The sequence below is a fragment of the Sander lucioperca genome, chromosome 6 (assembly GCF_008315115.2).
Source record: "Sander lucioperca isolate FBNREF2018 chromosome 6, SLUC_FBN_1.2, whole genome shotgun sequence".
Lineage (NCBI taxonomy): Eukaryota > Metazoa > Chordata > Actinopteri > Perciformes > Percidae > Sander > Sander lucioperca.
This window is the reverse complement of record NC_050178.1, coordinates 42,866,892-42,889,319: the sequence shown is the minus strand read 5'-3', so window position 1 is coordinate 42,889,319 and position 22,428 is coordinate 42,866,892. Positions and strand designations below refer to the sequence as shown.

The 22,428-nt window shown below is 41.9% G+C and overlaps 6 protein-coding genes across 6 annotated transcripts; 4 read left to right on the top strand and 2 right to left on the bottom strand.

Moving 5' to 3' along the window:
• Positions 1 to 402: 402 nt before the first annotated feature.
• Positions 403 to 805, top strand: LOC116037300 (histone H4). The gene has a single exon (XM_031281153.2). The coding sequence runs from the start codon at positions 445 to 447 to the stop codon at positions 754 to 756; it is 312 nt and encodes a 103-aa protein (XP_031137013.1). The 5' UTR covers positions 403 to 444; the 3' UTR covers positions 757 to 805.
• Positions 806 to 6,098: 5,293 nt separating this feature from the next.
• On the top strand, positions 6,099 to 6,812 carry LOC116037169 (histone H1-like). The gene has a single exon (XM_036002246.1). It carries the CDS (start codon positions 6,113 to 6,115, stop codon positions 6,728 to 6,730), a length of 618 nt encoding a protein of 205 aa, XP_035858139.1. The 5' UTR covers positions 6,099 to 6,112; the 3' UTR covers positions 6,731 to 6,812.
• A 2,454-nt stretch (positions 6,813 to 9,266) lies between these two features.
• On the bottom strand, positions 9,267 to 9,742 carry LOC116037255 (histone H2A-like). The gene has a single exon (XM_031281068.2). It carries the CDS (start codon positions 9,700 to 9,702, stop codon positions 9,319 to 9,321), a length of 384 nt encoding a protein of 127 aa, XP_031136928.1. The 5' UTR covers positions 9,703 to 9,742; the 3' UTR covers positions 9,267 to 9,318.
• A 3,095-nt stretch (positions 9,743 to 12,837) lies between these two features.
• LOC118495274 (histone H3) lies at positions 12,838 to 14,076 on the bottom strand. Its single transcript, XM_036002250.1, has one exon. It carries the CDS (start codon positions 14,059 to 14,061, stop codon positions 13,651 to 13,653), a length of 411 nt encoding a protein of 136 aa, XP_035858143.1. The 5' UTR covers positions 14,062 to 14,076; the 3' UTR covers positions 12,838 to 13,650.
• Positions 14,077 to 14,338: 262 nt separating this feature from the next.
• On the top strand, positions 14,339 to 14,945 carry LOC116037261 (histone H2A-like). Its single transcript, XM_031281082.2, has one exon. It carries the CDS (start codon positions 14,439 to 14,441, stop codon positions 14,820 to 14,822), a length of 384 nt encoding a protein of 127 aa, XP_031136942.1. The 5' UTR covers positions 14,339 to 14,438; the 3' UTR covers positions 14,823 to 14,945.
• A 1,147-nt stretch (positions 14,946 to 16,092) lies between these two features.
• Positions 16,093 to 16,536, top strand: LOC116037276 (histone H2B-like). Its single transcript, XM_031281105.2, has one exon. The coding sequence runs from the start codon at positions 16,112 to 16,114 to the stop codon at positions 16,484 to 16,486; it is 375 nt and encodes a 124-aa protein (XP_031136965.1). The 5' UTR covers positions 16,093 to 16,111; the 3' UTR covers positions 16,487 to 16,536.
• The last annotated feature ends 5,892 nt before the right edge of the window (positions 16,537 to 22,428 follow it).

The window sequence follows — 22,428 nt, the reverse complement described above, 5'->3', positions numbered from 1 at the left end:
TTATCAGGACTTTATTTATAGAGAAAGATAACTTGACAGGAAGGAGATGTTTCACAAAGAAACTTATTTTTTAGTCATGAGTTATCATAATTTAGGTCCACTAGTTCCTTCAACAGAAAGGAATTAACATTATTATAATAAATGTTAAACAAAGGTCAGGTATATGAGGCTGTAAACCTTCACTCTGAACCTCCGAAGTATAAAACTACTATAGAGGCAGGAAGACACGAAGGATAAAAAATACATGAATACATAATCATCAAAAGGAAAGAAAAACGGTTCAGTTTTGAAAGAGAATGTGGGGAGGGCTGCTGGGTTTGACTCCGCCCACCGAGGTTGGCGCCATCTGTCCTCTCTTACGTCCGCAGATAAGATGTAAATACAGCCGGTCTGGTGATGTTGAGCTCATTCGTTTCTAACGATCCAACACCGACTGAAGTCAAAATGTCTGGAAGAGGCAAGGGAGGCAAAGGACTCGGTAAAGGAGGCGCTAAGCGTCACCGTAAAGTTCTCCGTGATAACATCCAGGGCATCACCAAACCCGCCATCCGCCGTCTGGCTCGCCGCGGCGGAGTGAAGCGTATCTCCGGTCTGATCTACGAGGAGACCCGCGGTGTGCTCAAGGTGTTCCTGGAGAACGTCATCCGTGATGCCGTCACCTACACCGAGCACGCCAAGAGGAAGACGGTGACCGCCATGGATGTGGTGTACGCTCTGAAGAGGCAGGGCCGCACCCTGTACGGCTTCGGAGGTTAAACCTGATCCGGACAAACTCAACAACACAACGGCTCTTTTAAGAGCCACACACTTCATCTAAAGACACCCTTCCATATGTCATAAATTATGCGGTCGTACGGGTTCTTGAAATATCAGAACTAATTTTGAACCACAACATTGAAACTTTAAGGTTATCAAATCTCTGAGGAATAAGTCAGATCTGGGCTTAATTGGTTTTTCTAATTACTTAAAGGACAATTCTGGCGCAAAACGAACCTAGGGGTTATTAACAGTGTACCTACTGTCTCTCTGCGACATGTTTTCATGCTAATCGAATGAGTTTGGAGCTCTAATGGGGCTACCGCAGACCGCTGGTTAGTTTACAATGCTAGTATGTAGGGCATGGGGACACTCAAATTAAATCGCTATTTAATACCACTAAAAAGGCTCGAAACATCACCACACGTTAGCATAATTAGGGTTCCTAAATGTGACAGTCGCGTTCATGTTTACTTGCGGGAGCCATCTTGAAAACCAGTCATGACTAGTGGAACGCCATGCAACGTGTAATTCCCATACTGTCTATGGAGATTATCTGAATTGTCTGACAGTAACACGTTTGTCAATGGAATTACAGATGTTTTTTTAAATAAAATTAATAAGGAATATGTGATAGGCCTACCACAATGTGTCCTATAATAACCCATGTATTGAAACATAACATGAATTCAAATTACATTTCACTCAATATGGTCACTGTTCTATATCAAACAGGTTTTTGATTAAAACAGAGACTGCAGCTCTGTTCCTTATGTGTGGGGGTGCAGTGGATATGACACATGCCTTTGGTGTGGGAGACCTGGGTTCAATTCCCACACACTTACTCACACACTTACTCACAACCCCTAGTTGCTCCAGAGACGTGTGACCTCTGACATATATAGCAATTGTAAGTCGCTTTGGATGAAAGCAATAAAGTAGGGTTTTTACACCTTCATATCTGAAACACTTCCTGATATAAACAACATAGTATAGATAAATCCACAGATTTGTACCAAAAAAACAAAACCCAGACATTTGTTAAACTTGTTGGATTATTTGAGAACCCAATAAAACTTTAGTTATTGCATAGGCCGAGATCAAACTCCCCCATGATGGAAAGTCTGTTATTGTCCTCTATAAAACACTTATCACAGCAATAACAAGGCGTCCCTGTTGTATCGAAACAGTTGCCGTGTGTAACATTTCAAGGCACGTTTAAGTTGGGTTGATTTACATTTTGTATTTTCCGTTTTATTTGTGTTGCTGTGGATGAACAAACATCCGTTGACGTGTAAAGTGACAAGCAGCTAAACTTTATCAGAGTCCTGACACATTAAAGCAACACTATGTAACTTTTAGCGCGAGTTGTAGTTCCAATGAGACAACCTGTAGGGGGGACCGAAGTGGGAAAACGCCGCCTCGGCACGTACGTCAGTAGGCCTACAAAAAGAGTAAATATTGAAAATAGAACATTTGACAAACAGTCAAAAGCAAACAAACTTCAAATAATTAAATTAAATACTTTATACACCATGAGAAAGTAAACAAGAAAACACATCAAGAAATAAAATAGAGGTCTAGTCAGGAATCAAAATGTGCATGTTTTCCTAAACATTAAAGGCTTGTTAGGATATACTATACAAATAGTGGTTTGGAAACAGAAAATCTACTTCCATTGATACATTGTTTGGTCATTAGAATCACACTATCACAGTTGTTCTTAATTGCTAAAACACAATTTCTGAAACCTTGCTCCATTTTCTGAAAACATTAAACACAAAACCTCATCTTCAAGCACTATTTACAAAACCTCGGACTCCTCTCGCCTCAAAACAGTTTTACTTGTGTTCAAAATCAAACACTGCTCTCAAATCATAAACAAAGTGATCAACATGATATACACTATCAAGCAGTCAGTAAATAATACACCAAAAAATAGAAAACACATTGTTCATAACATATAGGGGAGAGTGGGGGCAGTTGCAACACTTTTTACATTTCCTTCAGTTTCTCAGCAACCGTTTGTATTAGAAAGACAAAAAATATATATTTTAAACCCATATATGTCACCTACCTGCCCATACTGCTGCAACATGTGTACATATGATGAACATATTTGAACTTAAATGGACCCTGAAAAATGTTGCAACTGTCCCCATATATGGGGACAGTTGCAACAGTACCGAGGGGCAGTTGCAACAGTCATTTAGATGTAATAAAACTCAAACTTCGGCATAATTCAAATATTTTTGTAGTTTATTTGAGACCAGAGTTATTAAACCACTGAATTGCCTTTTATGTCAATTTTATCCAATTGTCATTATTGTTGTCATGAGGGACAGTTGCAACACCATGTGTGGATAGGGGGACAGTTGCAACGATGCAACTGTCCCCCACCCAAAAGCCATCTTAAAACTAATGATGCTAGTCTAACACATTAGCTTTAACACATGGTACTGAAGTCTGTTAAGAGCTAAGAAACTGCACATTCAGACTATATAATGATAAAGATCAATACTTAAACAGTTTAGACAGTATGACAACAAATCTGGTCGTAAAAAAAGTTACTTTTTCACCTTGAATTTCAGTTCTCCCATAAGGAACTTGATTGCTTTGACCTGCTCAAAGAAACTGGGATCCACTCGGTTTTCATCATCACTGTCTCAGCAATGGTGTCCGATTTGAATTTAATGAATTTTTGTGAACATTAGGGGTTTTGTTAGCTACGACTGTCCCTCCAATCCTATGTTTACAGATCGCGGCTAGCTAGCTTCACTTTCGGCATAATTAAAGTATATTTACAGTTTGAATTTCGTCCCGTCGTTTCACTATGGTGTCCGATTTCAATTTAATGCATTTTTGTGAACATTAGGGATTTCGTTAGCTGCTACTGTCCCTTCAATCCTATGAATCGCGGCTAGCTGCAGGCCCTGGAGCTCCATCAGGGCCGCAGCATTTTGTAGTCCAGTAACCCACAAACGGTGACTTTGCGCGGGTATGGAGCGCCGCGGGCTTCCCTTCGTGACGGAGATCCAGCTAGCTCACAGCGAGCCGGAGTCTATGAAGTAGGACACGCCGGGCGGCGAGGCAGCACCGGCCGCTGTCACGTAGCCTGCCGAGCTCCTGCTGAACTGCGCACACAGTTGGACAAAATTTGCAATTAGCCATCAATTTTCGTAAAACAGCCCATATTTGACCTCTACATAGTTTATTTCTCGCATAAAAAAGTCTTAGAAGTGAATTTAATAAATAAAAAAATTTAAATAGCGTACCTCTGGAGATCTGCATGACCTAGCTAGATTCAGAAGACTAAGACTCAGGTCAGCGGTGTAGCCTACGCAAATGTTGGGGCGTGACAAAGACTAGGAGTTGGGATGCTGATGTCTTCTTCTTCTTTGGGATTTTACGCAGCCGGCATCCAAAAAGTTGCATTGCTGCCATCTATGGAACTAGCACCGCAGTGCATTATATCCTGTTATACAGTCCAGTGTCTATTAAAAATTTAAACAAACAACGTTTTCCCCTCCCACTTGATCCTACTTCTAAAATACTCTTCAGAGATACTTCTTCCAAACCAATTTCTCGCAATTCTCTGAGTAGATCTAGTCTTTGTCGATCATAATTTCGACAAGAAATCAAAACATGATGCACTGTCTCAGGTTCTTGACATGAACACAAACCACTCTGATGTTTACCTAAAATGGATGCTGACGTCAGCTTCCAGCTTTGTTGCGATTCGCCCGTTTTCAGCGGCAGTTTCAAAATGTGAGATTTGCTGAGGATAGGGGTAGGCTATCAATGGGATTTTGAGCTTCTATGTATGTCCTATTTACCAACTGTCGTTATTCAACTATGACAAGGTAAAATCGGTTTTGCATTCTATCACCCCTTTAAGTCACAGACTATTATTTTGCAGATTGTCTTTAGATGTGCTGTGTGTCTTCCAGTCAGGTGGTTTGATGATGGCCTTCATGAGAAGAAACATAATGGTAATTAGTAGTAATAGATTTTTGTGCTGTTCTTTCATGCTTTTATCAGATAGTTTATGTGCTTAAGCACTGTAGGCTACTTCAGAAATGATTGTGCTTTTTACTGCACTACATTTGTCTCAAAGCTGGAGTTACTACTGTAACTGTAGTTCCCAAAGTGGAGTCCGGGGTCCTTGAGGGGTTCCCAGGAAATCCCCAGAAAAAGGGGAATAATTTATTTTTTACTATAATTCCATCCATAAGTAACACCATGACACAATGTATGACTATTTTGGTCATGGATTGTATACACTGTAGGCTAATCGCTCACACATAAAAACAGAGGTGGAAAGGAAATTGAAGACTCGCAAAAAATAACAAACTCAAGCCCATTCATGCCAATGTGATGAAACCAAAGGAAGCTGTTTAATTCATTATGATATAATAACTCTCAAAATAATGATAGTATACCGCACTAACCCGTTATTTTGAAAAAGTAGATAGTATCATTATTTTGAGATACAAAAGCTTCTAGGTTTCTAATTATAAAGACTTAGTCTTTTTTCATCACATTGGCGGAAAGTGGCTTCCATCGACATACATTATCTAAAGCTTTCATGTTATTTACAAAAACATATTTGCATCCCACATTTCCTTGCATTTTTATAAATAACTGTGACCTGATCAGATCACGTTACAGAAAGATTTTGAGGCAAACTGAAGCTGGTTGGAGTGATTGACAAACAGTCAGGGTTGTGTACAGCAGAAGAGAGAAATATGACCCTGTGTTTGGAGTCCCATCATGTCAAATCCACAATGTTAAGGATCAATGCTAGCGGATAAACCTGTGACAGGTAACCGCCTAGATTCACACCCAGCACCCAGTGTGTGTTTACCATCACCGAAAACTCCCCCAATTTAAACTAAATAAAACACATTAATGCAGTGATTTCTATTTTATTCTATCCTCACATGTATCTGCTTACCTGAACACAACAGTCACATTTAATTCATATTACTTTTAAATATTTTTAAAGACAAAATGTGAGGAAAACTCGGTGCGAGTAGTCCAAAATGGCTGTGTATCCGAAAGGTTTGAAGCCTCCTGTAATCAAATGAACGAGTCCTCGTCGCCAAACATGTGCTCAGTGTGAAGGGGAGAAGGTTTGCTCGCCGCTACAACAACTATTGTGCTTTAAAACGTTTATCTTCTATGATTTTTATCCCCAAATTGTGAAAGAGAAAACACAAAGTGTCGCCACATTTTCAGCAGGGCAGCGGAGAGGCTGTGGGTTGACCCTCCACGGTTCTCATTAGCTTTATAAATCCCGCCTCCTACCCGAGCTGGAGCACAGCAGACTGTAACGCGACAGAAAAAGACAGACATGGCAGAAGAAGCTCCAGCAGTTCCCGCGGCGAAAGCCCCGGCCAAAGCCCCAAAGAAGAAGGCAGCTCCCCGGGCAAAGAGTGACGGACCCTCCCTCCCGAAGCTCATCCTCGACGCCGTGACTGAGTCCAAGGACCGTAAAGGCACCTCGCTTCCGGCTATCAAAAAAACGTTGGCTACTAAAGGCATCGACCTGGAAAAGTCCAACAAACGCATCAACACCGCGGTGAAGAAGCTGGTGACCGACGGAAAGTTGGTCCAGAATAAAGGGATTGGGGCTTCCGGATCCTTCAAGCTCCCCAAGGCTCAGCCTAAAGCCGCCAAAACAGGCAAGAAAGCTCCCGTTAAAGTGAAGAAGCCCGCGGCCAAGTCCCCGCAGAAGAAAACGGCAGCTAAGAAAACGGCAGTAAAGAAGACTGCAGCCAAGAAAACCGCCGCTAAGAAACCAGCAGTCAAGAAGCCAGCAGCGAAGAAGTCTCCTGTGAAGAAAACTGCCAAAAAGCCAGCAGTCAAATCTACTCCCAAGAAGGCTGCCCCGAAAAAGGTCGCAAAGAAGAAGACCCCTGTGAAGAAAGCTCCGGCAAAGAAAGCTGCAGCGAAGAAGTCCAAGAAGTAAAGTGGCTCTTTAATCTGCACTCAGTGCACCAAAAGGCTCTTTTAAGAGCCACCACACATTCACGAGAGAGCTGTTTTCCTACGTTATCATGTCTGTTTCCATTGTTTATTTTTTTTATCCAATCGAAACATTTCTACATGAAATATGCTCGGTGAAGAGTAATTTGTTTGCAGTTAAATTAATGTGCGACATTTTCAAAGAGCAAAAACAATCTGAATATAATTTCCAACACTAGTCCTTCAGTGCTTTGTCCTCTGAACACCACAGGATGGCGCTAACGCACAGGAAGTGAGTAACACTTCCTCAGAACTCAACCACACTGAAGCCACAGATTCAAAAAAGAGATTTTCCTAAAACCTTCTCATTTATATAAATATTTAATTATAAATATATTTATATGAAAATGAAATGTCCGGATAATGAAGACTTACATTTTGTAATGCATAGGTCTATATTCAAAAGAAGCATGTGATGATTTCATCAACCCCCATACTCAATGTATCTTTTTCTGATTGTAAATCAGATTATGGCACACCTTTTTGATTTTGAATATATTAGTCCCATTGAGATTAACTATCCTGTTTTTCAAGAGAGAGCCAAGACAAGACAGACAACGACATACATTTAAAACCACAGTTACTATTATTGTTATATTCAATAGGAGAAAACAATGGATAATCAACCCTCTTGTTTTATCAATTTAATACCTGATTTTCTGATTGTATATCAGATTTTGTAATCTCATTCAACAACCTTTCTTAATTTGGAGGTGTATAATATTTTAGGCTATTTATATTTATTTTTTTCAAGGAATACCTGGCTAAAACATTTAAAAAAATAAGCATAGGTAACATTTCAAAATGAAATAGTCAGTTACATAACCTGGTCCAGTTCAAAACATTGACATCTCAATGAATCTGCCTCTAAATGTTTCTGTTTGGATTTGAAATAATTTAGCTGAATTAATGAAATAGTCTTAATTCATTCTGTAGGCTACAATAACTCCCATAGTGTGGATGAACTATGTAACGGTGTAAGTAACCAGGTGTGTTTTGATGAAGAAATATTTTATTAACAACCGTTTTAAAATGATACATTGTCACTACATTGTTACTTGACAATGTAATGTCTTATACATTCTACAGTGACTTGTAATGCTTAGTAAAATGTGCGAGAATTCATTTTTCTTCAAGAAATCAGAATGAAGTGTTCAATTCAGTCACGACAAACAGCAGGAAAAATAAACCACAGATGAAAGTAATTAAGTAAAAATATTGACATAACCTAAGCTTTACTGTTTCGACCCTTATATTTCTAACATTTGATGCGACAGCAGCCGTTATCGAGCTGCTGTGTGAGTTTTACTTTGTCCAATAGTTACTCAGCTACAGCCCGCGTGTCTCCCGGTCTGGACCAATCAGCGCTGCCCTGGCTCCGGCAGTTCCTTTATAAAGCCGCTGTTCACTCCGAGCAGTATTCCTTCTTGAACTGTGAACACAGAGAAGATTGAGAAACTAAAATGGCAAGAACCAAGCAGACCGCTCGTAAATCTACCGGAGGCAAAGCGCCCAGGAAGCAGCTGGCCACCAAGGCTGCCCGTAAGAGCGCCCCGGCCACCGGCGGCGTGAAGAAGCCTCACCGTTACAGGCCCGGTACCGTGGCTCTGAGAGAGATCCGTCGCTACCAGAAATCCACGGAGCTGCTGATCCGCAAGCTGCCCTTCCAGCGCCTGGTCAGAGAAATCGCTCAGGACTTCAAGACCGACCTGCGCTTCCAGAGCTCCGCCGTCATGGCTCTGCAGGAGGCCAGCGAGGCTTACCTGGTCGGTCTGTTCGAGGACACCAATCTGTGCGCCATCCACGCCAAGAGGGTCACCATCATGCCCAAAGACATCCAGCTGGCCCGTCGTATCCGCGGGGAGAGGGCTTAAACTGCTGCTGCTACTAAACACACAAAGGCTCTTTTAAGAGCCACATACAAACCCTAATAGAGCAACAGTCCTGAAACAATACGGTTCATATCATACTGTGTATGATAGACTTATGTGGTAGATAGTCTCCTTATTACACCATACAAAAACAGATGTGTGTATTGCTTATTCACTAAGGCTTCATGATGACAACTTAATCGACCTAATAAAATTTAAAAATGTGCCCACCGGTTATGAAAGTAGAGGCTCTATAAACGGTGACTCGAAAAGTACCACTCGGGCATATGCAGTGGGCTACACGTTTGCATTAGTTTGGATTTCATGCATGAAACTGGCCCGTTTAACGTTGCACAGAAATGTGCTTAATGCGTACAATAGGATGACTAATACAAATGTTGTGTAAATTTCATTTTATTTAAAGTAATCCACAATAGGAACGTTAATGGCTCTGGGTGTGTGGCTTTTTCTTGACTGGGGAAAAAGTGAGGTTTATACTGTAACTTAAGATTCAAGACGTATTTAATGTCACCTACACGATCATGTTGCAACAAAACACGGAAAACGATTTACAAGTAGTAAATAAGGACTTGTCTTTAGTTGGATGTGTGTGGCTCTTAAAAGAGCCGTTGTTGGTTTGGTTGAAGCCAGTTCCGGGTATTTATTTCTTGGCGGGCTTCTCGGTCTTCTTGGGCAGCAGGACGGCCTGGATGTTGGGCAGCACGCCGCCCTGAGCGATGGTCACTCCGCCCAGCAGCTTGTTGAGCTCCTCGTCGTTGCGGACAGCCAGCTGCAGGTGACGGGGGATGATACGGGTCTTCTTGTTGTCACGGGCAGCGTTTCCAGCCAGCTCCAGAATCTCAGCGGTCAGGTACTCCAGCACAGCCGCCAGGTAGACGGGGGCGCCGGCACCCACACGCTGAGCGTAGTTGCCTTTGCGGAGCAGCCTGTGAACACGGCCTACTGGGAACTGGAGCCCAGCGCGGGAGGAGCGGGTCTTGGCCTTAGCTCTCGCTTTTCCTCCGGTTTTTCCTCTTCCAGACATCTTTCGGGTTTCTTGTATCTTCGAGTACGAGGAAAAAGTACAAAGACGTTGCCTAAACCGGCATATATCTACCTAGCTGCTTCGTGATTGGCCCGAGTGAGCGTAAGCATGATCGTCCAATCAGAGAAGAGACCAGTCGAGTTGCTGTATTTTTCTTCTTCTTTTTATTTCCGGCAGACTAGACGCATCTATGGCGTATTGCTGCCCTCCGCTGTTCACTAATCGCTATTCACAACTTGCTTAAAAGTAATTATCTATATATTTTTATATACTCCAATACGTCGCAAGTACTCCATCAGTTTCTTCAATTTGTTCCAACTGTCCAAATTCAATAAAGTGCATAAAGTAAAAACAGTTTCTCCAGTTGCACCCAGTTCTCTGAACAGTTTCTTCCTCTGAGGAGAGTACTTCCTGCACTGCACTAATACATGCTTCACTGTTTCCTTGTCTCCACAGTCACACTTTCCATCAGGATGTTTACTAATCAGAGCCAGCCAACTCCTCAGCCCACAATGCCCAAGCCTCAATCTGGATAAAACTACTGCATCTCTTCTCTTACATCTATAAGCACATCTTTCTTTCTCTACCATTCTTTGTACTGAATAATACGTTCTCCCCTTCCTTTCACAATCCCATACATTTTGCCACATTTCTTTTACTGACCTATTAATTATTTCTGCGTAATCTGGTGACCCATACTGCACATTGATTTGAACTCTTTCCTCCTGCACTGCTCTCTTTGCCACCTCATCTGCCTCCTCATTACCCTCCACACCCATGTGCGCCGGAACCCACATAAACCCCACCTCATACCCTGCTTTACCCACCTTACTGCCCATAGAACTGCCACCAACTCTGCAGTAAATACTGATAAGTGATCTGGAATCCTACAGCCTTTTTTATAACCTATTTCAGGTATACTAATACCAAAAGCCACTTTACCGCTCTCAGGATCCTTCGACCCGTCAGTATAAATTTGTAGGTAGCCTCCCCACATTTGACACTGACGGGCTTTTATCTCCTCCACTACCCCCTCTGACATCTTTCTTTTGCTTGTTTTCAAAAAATATAAATCAACAATGGGATCTGGAATCAACCACAAAGGTACATCTGAACGACATATTGGTGGACACACATTCAAATTCACAATACCAATTTCATCTGCTATAGATTTAAGTGTTTCTGTAAAGTTTGTTTTGACCAATCTTGCTGTTCCCATAAACTCCCAATGCTGACTCAACAGGTTTTTTGTTGGTAATTTCCCAGTCTGTCCTTTTAGTTTCATTAAATACTTCAATGCCAGTTTACGTCTTCTTATATCTAACGGCATCTCCCGTTTCTATTAATAGCGCTGGTATTGGAGTTGTACGAAACGCCCCACTACACACTCTAAGGGCTTTTGCTTGGACTATATCAAGTTGACTAATCACTGAAGGGGCTGCTGACCCATATACCATACAACCATAATCAATAGTTGATCTTATCATTGCTATCATTGTATATCATCATCATAGAATCACTATCAGCCCCCCAATCAGATCCAGCCACACACCTTAGAACATTAATTATTTTCCCACATTTAGACGAAACCATCTCAAAATGTTTCCTCCATGTCAGTCTTTCATCTAACCACATCCCCAAAAATTTAAAATTTTTAACTCTTTCAATAGTTGTATTATATATTTGTAACAGCCGTGTTGGCATTTTCTTCTTATATCCAAATACCATGTATTTTGTTTTTTCTATTGATATTTTAAAACCCCAATCATTAGCCCATTCAGATACCCTCTCCAAAGCAGTTTGCGTTTGACCAAAAATTTGACCAAATTATTCCACTCTGTTTACTTGTAAACATGTAATTGTTTAAATAAATCTGCATGCAGTGAACTTCTGCAATCGACATGGAGTCGTCTGACTATTTATTCTGTATGGAGGCCGCTGTGGGGTCTCACGCAGTTAGCAAGTAAATCACTTAACTTTCAATTACATAAATACGCCCTTGAAGTTGAATTAAATGAGTAAGATTGAACCGACAAACCAAGAAAACCACCGCTACAGTTGTTGAGATATTTCAGTCTGGACCAAAGAGGTGGACAGACTGAAATCACCAAACATAATGAACTGGGAAGGCTGCTTCAGCAGTGAAACGTTAACAAAGAGAAGAGAACACGTTTTGCAAGACAAAGTTTTACAAAACTATAAACTGGGAATAAAAAATAAGTGACACCACAGTGTGACAGAGACATATGAGCTGGAGACAGGCTGAGACAGAGAGGCTGAAGACTTCAAGATGAAAGCATCTATTTCATTAAAGTTATATTCCTTTATTTCCTCAGAATGAGTCATATCAAACATGTGACAAACTGGAACTTGTCACTTTACATCATACTGTGTAACTCCAGTAACCTCACACGATGAGAAACAATGGAATGACTTTAGTTTAAAATCTTAAATTTCAGCAGGTAATCTGCAGTCTGGAGGTCTGTTAAGACCAGACACTACAGGCAAAAACATCTTTCAGACAACGCAAATACATTACATTACATTACATGTCATTTAGCTGACGCTTTTATCCAAAGCGACTTACAATTAAGTGCTTTCAACTGTGAAGGTTCAAACTCCAGACCACAAGTAGTAAATGCAAATACAGTAGCTTTAAATAGGCAAAGCTACAAAGAGACAAATGAAAGTGCAGGTTTGAAAGTGCATGTTTTTTTTGTTTTGTTTTTTATCTGAGGTGTAGTCGGAAGAGATGTGTTTTTAGCCTTCGGCGGAAGATGTGTAGGCTTTCGGCCATCCTGATATCGATGGGGAGCTCGTTCCACCATTTGGGAGCCAGGACAGTGAACAGTCGGGATTTCGTTGAGTGATTAGTTCTCCCTCGCTGTGACGGGGCAGCCAGCAGTTTGGCTGATGCAGAACGAAGTGGGCGGGTTGGGGTATATGGTTTGACCATGTCCTGGATGTAAGCGGGTGCTGATCCGTTCGTGGCCCTGTACGGAAGTACTAGTGTCTTGAAGCGGATGCGGGCCGCAATTGGTAACCAGTGAAGAGAGCGGAGGAGAGGTGTAGTGTGAGAGAACTTGGGGAGGTTGAAGACAAGTCGAGCCGCTGCATTCTGAATGAGCTATACACAGCCAGCTGTTTATTTTACAACACGGTGTCTGTTTGTGTCTGTAGATTTTCTCCTAAATGCCTCTTTTGCACATTTAAACATAACATTTCAGAAAAATTGCAATACAAAAAAGATTAGTCTTAATGTCAGTAATCAACAGGGGAAGTTTCATGGTGATATCTATTATTTTTTACTCTATTCACCTGTGGTGTGTTCTGAGAGGAACTTGCAGCACTATTCTGCTGCTGCTTTATCTCCCTCTGCTGATCAAAGTGTTCAACTGAACAGGATTCAACTGTAATAAATGTGACCTGTTCAATTCTTAATTTAACTCGTAATTCACCAGTTTTTTTTTTCCACATTCTGATTATTCTTATTTAAAGAACAAGTTCTCTCCTGAGCCAACACAGCTTATCTCAACATAAAATTCGCTTTATTATAATGTACTTAACCGACAAATTAATAATACAGCTTATTTTAATATTTTTTTCGGAATGGACTTAATATGTCGTCATTGTATTTATGTAAATATCACTTTACACATGTGTGTAGAGATTTTATACTAGGCTACTTCACATTCAGATCACGGTCTGTAAATATTATCGGAGTGATAATGTTACAGCCTGCAAGTTCAGAGGTTTCCTACAAGCTTTGGTGTTTCCTCCCCCCCCTTCAGTTACGCTCAGCTCATATGTTTTAATATTTCATACAAAGTAGGCCTACAGATTGTGCGTTTCGTGTTTAAGACGGAGTAAGAATAAAAAGGAAATGCTCTTTTAGGATGATTTGGTGGCTCTTAAAAGAGCCGTTGTGGTGTGTAGAGCAGCAGCAGTTTAAGCCCTCTCTCCGCGGATGCGACGGGCCAGCTGGATGTCTTTGGGCATGATGGTGACCCTCTTGGCGTGGATGGCGCACAGATTGGTGTCCTCGAACAGACCGACCAGGTAAGCCTCGCTGGCCTCCTGCAGAGCCATGACGGCGGAGCTCTGGAAGCGCAGGTCGGTCTTGAAGTCCTGAGCGATTTCTCTGACCAGGCGCTGGAAGGGCAGCTTGCGGATCAGCAGCTCCGTGGATTTCTGGTAGCGACGGATCTCTCTCAGAGCCACGGTACCGGGCCTGTAACGGTGAGGCTTCTTCACGCCGCCGGTGGCCGGGGCGCTTTTACGAGCAGCCTTGGTGGCCAGCTGCTTCCTGGGAGCTTTGCCTCCAGTAGATTTACGAGCGGTCTGCTTGGTTCTTGCCATGGCTTTTCCTTTCTGCGATCAGGAGAAGTATGAAGTCAAACGGTGAAGCTGTGCTCTTAAACTGTGGGACCGGATGTGAGCTATGCGAGACCGCTTCAGACCTCCGGCTCCTGATTGGTGAGGGGCTCCTCTGGAGCTCAGCACCGCCTCAAGGAGCGACCCACCGCCCGAATCTCCGCTGCTCATTGGCGAACAATGTTTTGAAAAAGTCCGCCAAAAATGTCAGAGCGGGCCGCCCTCTGCTGCTCTGCTGGAAGCCTCTTTTCTGGTTGGTCTGGCTGGAACTGGTCGGCTCCCGCGCTCCGCGGACATAAAAGGAGGGTTTCAGCCGTTGTGAAAACATTTCTCTGAGTCGAGACTTACGAGAGCATCTGAAAATGAGTGGTCGAGGAAAAACCGGAGGAAAAGCCAGAGCTAAGGCAAAGACCCGCTCATCCCGTGCCGGGCTCCAGTTCCCAGTCGGCCGTGTTCACAGGCTGCTCCGCAAAGGGAACTACGCTCAGCGTGTGGGTGCCGGCGCCCCCGTCTACCTGGCGGCTGTGCTGGAGTACCTGACCGCTGAGATCCTGGAGCTGGCTGGAAACGCTGCCCGCGACAACAAGAAGACCCGTATCATCCCCCGTCACCTGCAGCTGGCTGTCCGCAACGACGAGGAGCTCAACAAGCTGCTGGGCGGAGTGACCATCGCTCAGGGCGGCGTGCTGCCCAACATCCAGGCCGTCCTGCTGCCCAAGAAGACCGAGAAGCCCGCCAAGAAGTAAAACTGGAGACTCGCTGACTGCTGGAAACAACACACAAAAAGGCTCTTTTAAGAGCCACACACTCTCCTGATAAAGAGATGTTTCTCATGTGTCGTTGAAAGAAGAATATGTATTGTTTTGAAAATCCAGAGGGCTTTAGCCTATTTGTGTATATAACATCACCATAACTAAACGATATGCTAATAACTTGGAGGAAAAACCCTACAGGCCCCTTGCCATTTGGGAAGATGGTCAAGAATAACACTTAAAGACTTACATGAACTAAATAAGGATTTCTACTCCACCTTCTCCAGGCAAATATTGTTCATTTTACTATTTGTTTAGGCTTTTTTTTTTTTTACTTCAGTTTCCAGATTTAGATTTAGCCTTCTCCAAATATAATCCACATTGACCATAGATCAAGAAAACTTCCTGTTTTTGTTGGTCAATGAATCACTTATTTTTTAATGAGGTTGTTTTATTTAAATAATTTGATAATTGTCATAAAATAACATAAGAAAAACATTTAATATTAACAATTAACTTAAAACTTAAAACTGGTTTCACACATTACACTGTAAACACAGCAGAATTTTGGGGGGCCAATTGTCATCACTGTTCATTGCAACAATAGCCAAACAAAGTCTAAATTAGTTCATAATATCCCTCAAAACCAGATCTCAATAAACACCGTTAGCTGCTTGATGCCTTCAGGAGTGTCCACTGGACTTCAGAGTTTACTGAGCAGCACCTGCATTTAGTTCCCATTTGATTTCAAAATCAATACAAATATTGATATAAATTACTGATTCATCTGGACAGGCTTTTTTATTTAGCCTATCCAAGTCATGGCATCACTTTTCATCATTTAGCATAACCGTCCATAAAAGAGGTTATAATACAATTATGTTGAACAGGTTTTTAAACAAAGTAACTCATCATCACTAATAGTCTATGTCTTATCAGTTATTAACAAACTATAACAGTTTTAGAAAATGATCTATCTGTATAGTTCACAACCGTGTTAATGGTGTAGCAAAGCGAGACTAATGCTGTAGTGATATTTCTTATGAACACACACGAGCACATTCTCTTAATGCATCAATCACCAAACACATTACTTCTCTTTGTTCACGACAATTTGCTCACAGGAACGGCTTCTTGTTCAGCGCATGCTCAGTCCCGTACTCAGGAGACAACCAATCCTGTGCGAGCAACAGCACAGTCACATTTGCATCGAGTGGATACAAATTGAACGTTCTGTGCTGCGTCGCTATATTCGATTTAGGAGAAACTGTCAGTGTATTAACATGCCGGAACCCTCCGTCAAAGCGCCCAAGAAGGGCTCCAAGAAAGCCGTCTCTAAGGCTGTCAGCAAGACCGGCAAGAAGAAGAGAAAGACCAGGAAGGAGAGCTACGCCATCTACGTGTACAAAGTGCTGAAGCAGGTCCACCCCGACACCGGCATCTCCTCCAAGGCTATGGGCATCATGAACTCGTTTGTGAGCGACATCTTTGAGCGCATCGCCGGTGAGTCCTCCCGTCTGGCTCATTACAACAAGCGCTCCACCATCACTTCCAGGGAGATCCAGACCGCCGTGAGGCTGCTGCTGCCCGGGGAGCTGGCCAAGCACGCCGTGTCTGAGGGCACCAAGGCCGTCACCAAGTACACCAGCTCCAAGTAAACATCCCGCTGCTGTAATTCTCTAAACCAACGGCTCTTTTAAGAGCCACTCACTTAATCTAAAGAGGTCTTCCTGTTATAGAAAAACTTCCAGTGCATTATACTAAGTACAGGGTGGCCGCTAGGGATGGGCGATACTACACTTTTAGGATTCGATACCGATACTTTTTCTTGCATTTTCATCGATATCAATACCGTTAATTTCTTATTGGCGATTTTTGTCAGTAAAAATATTAAGACAAAAACAGACCCATTATACAAAATGTATTATGGTCAATACATAATAAAAATTTAAATGAATGAAATAAACTAAATATGAACAAAAACATACACATTGTCACTTTTCTTATTTATATCTTACGCTTCTCTGCTTTTTCCATCGGCTCCCGCATTCGTGCTGGGCTTGGCTGTGTTGCTGTCGGCTGTGTCGCACATTGACGCTCATTCACTCGTCTCCTGTCACGTGACATGGGCCAGCTCAATATGCTGCCAGGTACAGGGGTGTACCGGCACATAGTAATTTAAGTAAGTAATCTAAAACAGCTGAAAGTGATGCATACACCCCCAATTATTATTTTTTAGTTTATATCTATTTTTTTAAGGAAATCAATGCCAAATGAGTAGCGTGGGTATATCGATCTATGATACCACAGGATCAATACGCCCATCCCTAGTGGCCGCAGGTCTTTAAAGCCTTAAGTCTTAAATTACTTTTCCTAAAAAATAAGGCCTTAAAGTATTAAATTGTCTTAAATTCAAATTGGATGGGTCTTAAATATGTGTCATGTTACTGCGCTAGCTATTAAGGTTAGCCTGCAGTTTCGTGATCAGAGCTCATCCATGGCTTCATCCCTCATCCACGTTACAAGCTTTACAGCCCTCAGATGTATCATAAGAGAGAACCAAGGCGATGTAATCACTAGCTATATGTGTGTAAACGTTATGTAGTCATATCGCTAATTATGGTATTACTGTTCTCTTAATACATCCATGCTAGCTACCGCTGATGGCTACTAGCCGATAGCCCCACCAGTTTGGGAAACGCTTCATACATGACATTATATCCGCGTTACAGGCTTTACAGCATACATACATTCCTCGGGTGTATCGTAAGATAATACCATGGACGTATTAATAGAACACACGGTGAATTACAACCATTAGCTATATCCATTATTACAGCTACAGGGAACAGTCATGTGAGTGGGCGGGCGCAGTCCCGCGGGTCTGCTCGTACATAGTATACCTAGTACATACTCTGGATTCGGCTACTAGTGAATGTTAAAAACGTGACGTTTTAAACAAGGACCCTTTAATTGTTCAGGCTGGTAAGTTGATGTACTCCAAAAAAAATTATCCACTGAAATATAGAAGTTTCTTTCGCCTATGTGAAAAGTCTTTCTGGGCCATGGGGTGCAGTACCATCGTTATCCGCTAAGCCCATGGTGGCTTTAAGACATGGAGCTCTTCCTGGGGGCTTGGTTTACTGGCCCATGACGTCATGATGGACATGCACACTAGCAACAGTTTGTTTGTTTTGTCGTAGCAACCGGTAGTAACATGTTCATTCATGAGCTCCTCTCTTGTGTCTCTTACAAGTGGCGAACTCATGAACTTGCCGTTTCATTGTATAAAATATTCACTAACGTTAAACATTGTGTTTTCGTTGTTCCTGAACGTTTACATGCTTATCTAAATAAACAATGGATGTATTTAGACAACCAAGAAGATGTAATCATTATGTCGTGCTACTAGCTAGCTAGCTACTAGCTAGCGCTAGCTGCTAAGGTTAGCCTGCAGTTTCGTGAACAGAGCTTCTCTTAATAACATCCATGGCTTCATCTCTCATCCACGTAACCGGCTTTACAGCATACATACTGTGGATGTATTAATAGAACACATGGTGAATTACAACCATTAGCGTTAGCATTATCCATTATTACAGCTACAGGACCTCGGGAGAACAGTCATATGAGCATGTGCAGTGCAGTCTCCTCGTGTCCATATGCACGTTCATCATGCCTAGTTTAATAACTCTGGATTCGGCTACTAGTGAATGTTAAAAACATGACGTTTTAAACAAGGACCCTTTAAGTGTTCGGTAAGTTGATGTACCCCAAAAAAAATTATCTGCTGAAATATAGAAGTATCTTTCGCCATTCAAAGTCTATGTGAAAAGTCTTTCTGGGCCATGGGGTGCAGTACCACCGTTATCCGCTAAGCCCATGGTTGCTTTTAGACATGGCGCTATTCCTGGGGGCCTGAGGTCAGAGACTACGTAAACGCACGCCAGCAGCCTGCAATTGCTAGTTTCTGCTCCATCATTTCCACCGCTAGCAACGATGTCAACGCTACAATGCTGGATGTTACGATAGGAAATCCACAGCCAACAATGCCATCTGACCTCCGAGCAATTTGTGGCTCTACGCTAACACTCCCAGCAGAGGTGATTTGGGTGCTGAGGACGGTGACAAGCCACAATTCATACAGGTCTAATGACGGGATTGAAGAAGTGTTCAAAGCAATGTTTCCAGATTCTGAGCTTGTACAGTCATTTACCTGTGGATAAGACAAGACCAGATATGTGGCTAAATTTGGAAATTTGGAATTAATCGGTCACATAGAGACATGAGAACATACACATATACACACACACACACACACACACACACACTCACTCACTCACTCACTCACTCACTCACTCACTCACTCACACACACACACACACACTTATTCCCACACACCTCCGCAAAACACTGTTACACACTCTGCTGTCTACTCTCTGTCCATGAGTCAGATGATGCACAAACTGCAACCCATCCATCTGTTTCTCTCTCTGTCACACACACACACACACACACACACACACACACACCTGTATGTAAATTTATTTGCATTTTAAAAGCAGCTGGAATTGTCATTTATTTATGTTACTTTATTTTTTTGTTCAAAAGGAACAGTATTTTTTTTTTTTTTTTTTGCTTGATTTTATAAGCATTTGTTCGTGGGACCTAAATGTTCTGAACATATTGTAATAATAGATATAATTTAGGACAGCAATATTTTTTTGTTATCCTTTCGCATTACATACATTTAGTCAATGTTCTTAAACTCAACCGATTATTATTTTACCATACTGTTCATTTTGAACAGACATCAGTGTGTTTACTTGGAAAGATTACTGTATATTTCTACTTTTGATTTGTATTTCCATCGTAAGTTTGGTCTTAAATTTCATTTAGAAGTGGTATTAAAAGGTCTTAAAAAGTCTTACATTTAACTTGTTTATACCTGTTGACACCCTGTAAGTAATTTCAAGAATGTTTAGGTTATCTATAGTAACAAATAAATGGGAACAATTCAGTAAATGCTCATATAAAGTAAGATGAGATAAATAGGAGCTGCCTGTTCCCTGGACACAAACCAGTAAAAAAAGGAGTTCCACAGTTTTGCAGGTGAATGATTTTCACTTTGAAATAAAAGATTATGAATTATAATTCTGTTAATGATGGTGCTGCAGCCTCAGAATGGGATTAGTAGGCGTAGGACTTTTTCACCCGCAGGATTGCACCTAAATGAAATAGATTATAGGTTAAATACACTTTCACCAGTAACATTATACTTACGATTAAATATGATATTAATACACTATATTGGAACTTACGCATTTACTCTAGCAGCAAATTTTCTCTCTTTTGCAGCAGCCGCTGTGTTGCTTTTTTAATGAAATACATGCTCAAACCATAGACAGTGAAATGAATGGACAAAGCCACGCCGTAGACTTCCACGGAGACCAGTGAAGACTATTAGAAACACTTTTCTGGTGATGGCTGAGCGCTACTGCGCAGGCCATAACGTGAGATACAAGGTAATGGAGCCTTTTATACATTGTCGTGTTTCTTTAGAAATAAACAATGGGCAAATAGAGTCTTTAAACGCTTCAGATGTAAAGTTATTCGCTGTCAAAGTGACGCCAAAATGAATGACAGTCAATGGAATGCTAACGGAAGGTGATTGCTTGGTAGCATCAAAATGGCTCCATAGAAGGTACGCTTTGCGGAGGCTGGCTTACCCCCTTGAGATTTCCATGGAGACCAGTGATGTCACTTTTATGGTGATGGCTGAGCGTTACTGCGCAGCCTCAAACTGAGCTTGACGACGTAGATGTGACGTGAGCAACCTGTCTGAAAGTTGGAAGTCTTCTGGTAGCTGTGCCAAGAGAAATCTCAATCATTCCCAATCTTGCAGATGTCACGTTCCTGCTCCGCTCTTATTTTGTGTTTTTTGGATTTCCTGTTTTATTTTGAAATGTATTGTTTGTTGTTATTACAGGTCACTTGTCTTCCCCTCTTTGTCTGTTTTCCCACCTGTGTGATTACCTTTCCATCCCTAATGTGCATCACCTGTTAGTTATCGTCATCCCCAGTTCCCACTGCATATATTCTCCCAGTGTCCACTCAACCTCTGCCAGATTGTAGTTGTACTTCGTGTCACTCTCTCCAGCGTTATTTTCCTTGTTTGTTCTCTAGTGTTATTTGACTTTTGCCTTACTCCTGACAACGATTACTGTCTACTACTTTCTGTACCGTCGCCTGCTTTGTTCTGAGAACAATAAATCTACTTACCTGTGATTCTCTGTCTGAGTTGTGCATTTGGGTCTGCCATTGTACCGTAACAGCAGAGACGGAGAGCGTAGGTATATTGTAAGGAGATAACATAGGCACAGGCTAATTATTGCTAACTAAATGCTAGTTAACATTAGTAATTAAACTTAACCAGCTAATGTAAGTCCAAACTGCCTGCGATCTTCTCCTGTACTGTACGGTAATTCCTCTACTATGCGACAGTAAGTCTCGTGGTTATGACCCAATCGTTAGCCTATTTTTACAAAAACGTCTGCTATGGAGCCATAACGTGAGGTACAAGGTAATGAAGCCTTTTATACATCGTCGTGTTTCTTTAGAAATAAACAATGGACAAATAGAGTCTTTAAACGCTTCAGATGTTATTCGCTGTCAAAGTGGCCCCAAAATGAATGGGAGTCAATGGAATGCTAACAGGAGGTGATGGCATGTTAGCATCAAAATGGCTCCATAGGAGCTACGCTCTGTGGAGGCAGGCCTACCCCCTTGAAAATTTTGCACGAAAACCAAGATGGCCGACTTCCTGTCAGGTGGAAACATTTAAAAAAAAAATGCTCCATGGACTTCAAGATGAGACCTATGTTCCCTCAAAATTTGGTATATTAACTTCTCATTTTTTCAGAATTCCGAACATCGTTTGGGAGCACTATGGAGCCCCTTGGCAACGCTCGAGCCCAATCACTACAGAACTTTGTAGTTTTTGCCAGGTCTGACGTGTGCAAATTTTTGTAAGTTTTCCAGCATGCTAAGCCCCTCAAAATTGCGAGTGACATTGCGGAATAATAATAATCCTTACATAAACAATAGGCTCCTTCGCACTTTTGCTCGGGCCTTAATAATCCTTACAAAAACCAATAGGTTTCCACAGCCGTGCTGTGTGAACCGTGTAGCATTGCTACCGCGGTTCCCAGCCCCCTCGGGCTTGGACCCCTAATAATACATTTTATTTGGCGGACGCCTTTCTACATACACAAGGTCATCTTACATGTTTAAGAGGGCATAAAAGAAGAAAATACAATAAAATACATTTAGCTTCATAGCAATACATTTTACAAAATAGACATCTGAAAAGTGCTAAGAACGTCTGAAAAGCAGTAAAAAAGTGTGTCGGGAGGGTTTCTATGGCAATGCAGTAGCTACTATGAAGACTTAAAGATTAAAAGCTTTCTTAAAAAGGTCTTTAACATTTTTTAAATGAGTTGAGTCTTGGTGCAGAACAGCTGAAGGCCCTGACCCCCATGGCGGAGAGGTGGAACGTGGGGGTGACAAGGAGGCCAGCCGAGGAACGGACATAACCTGG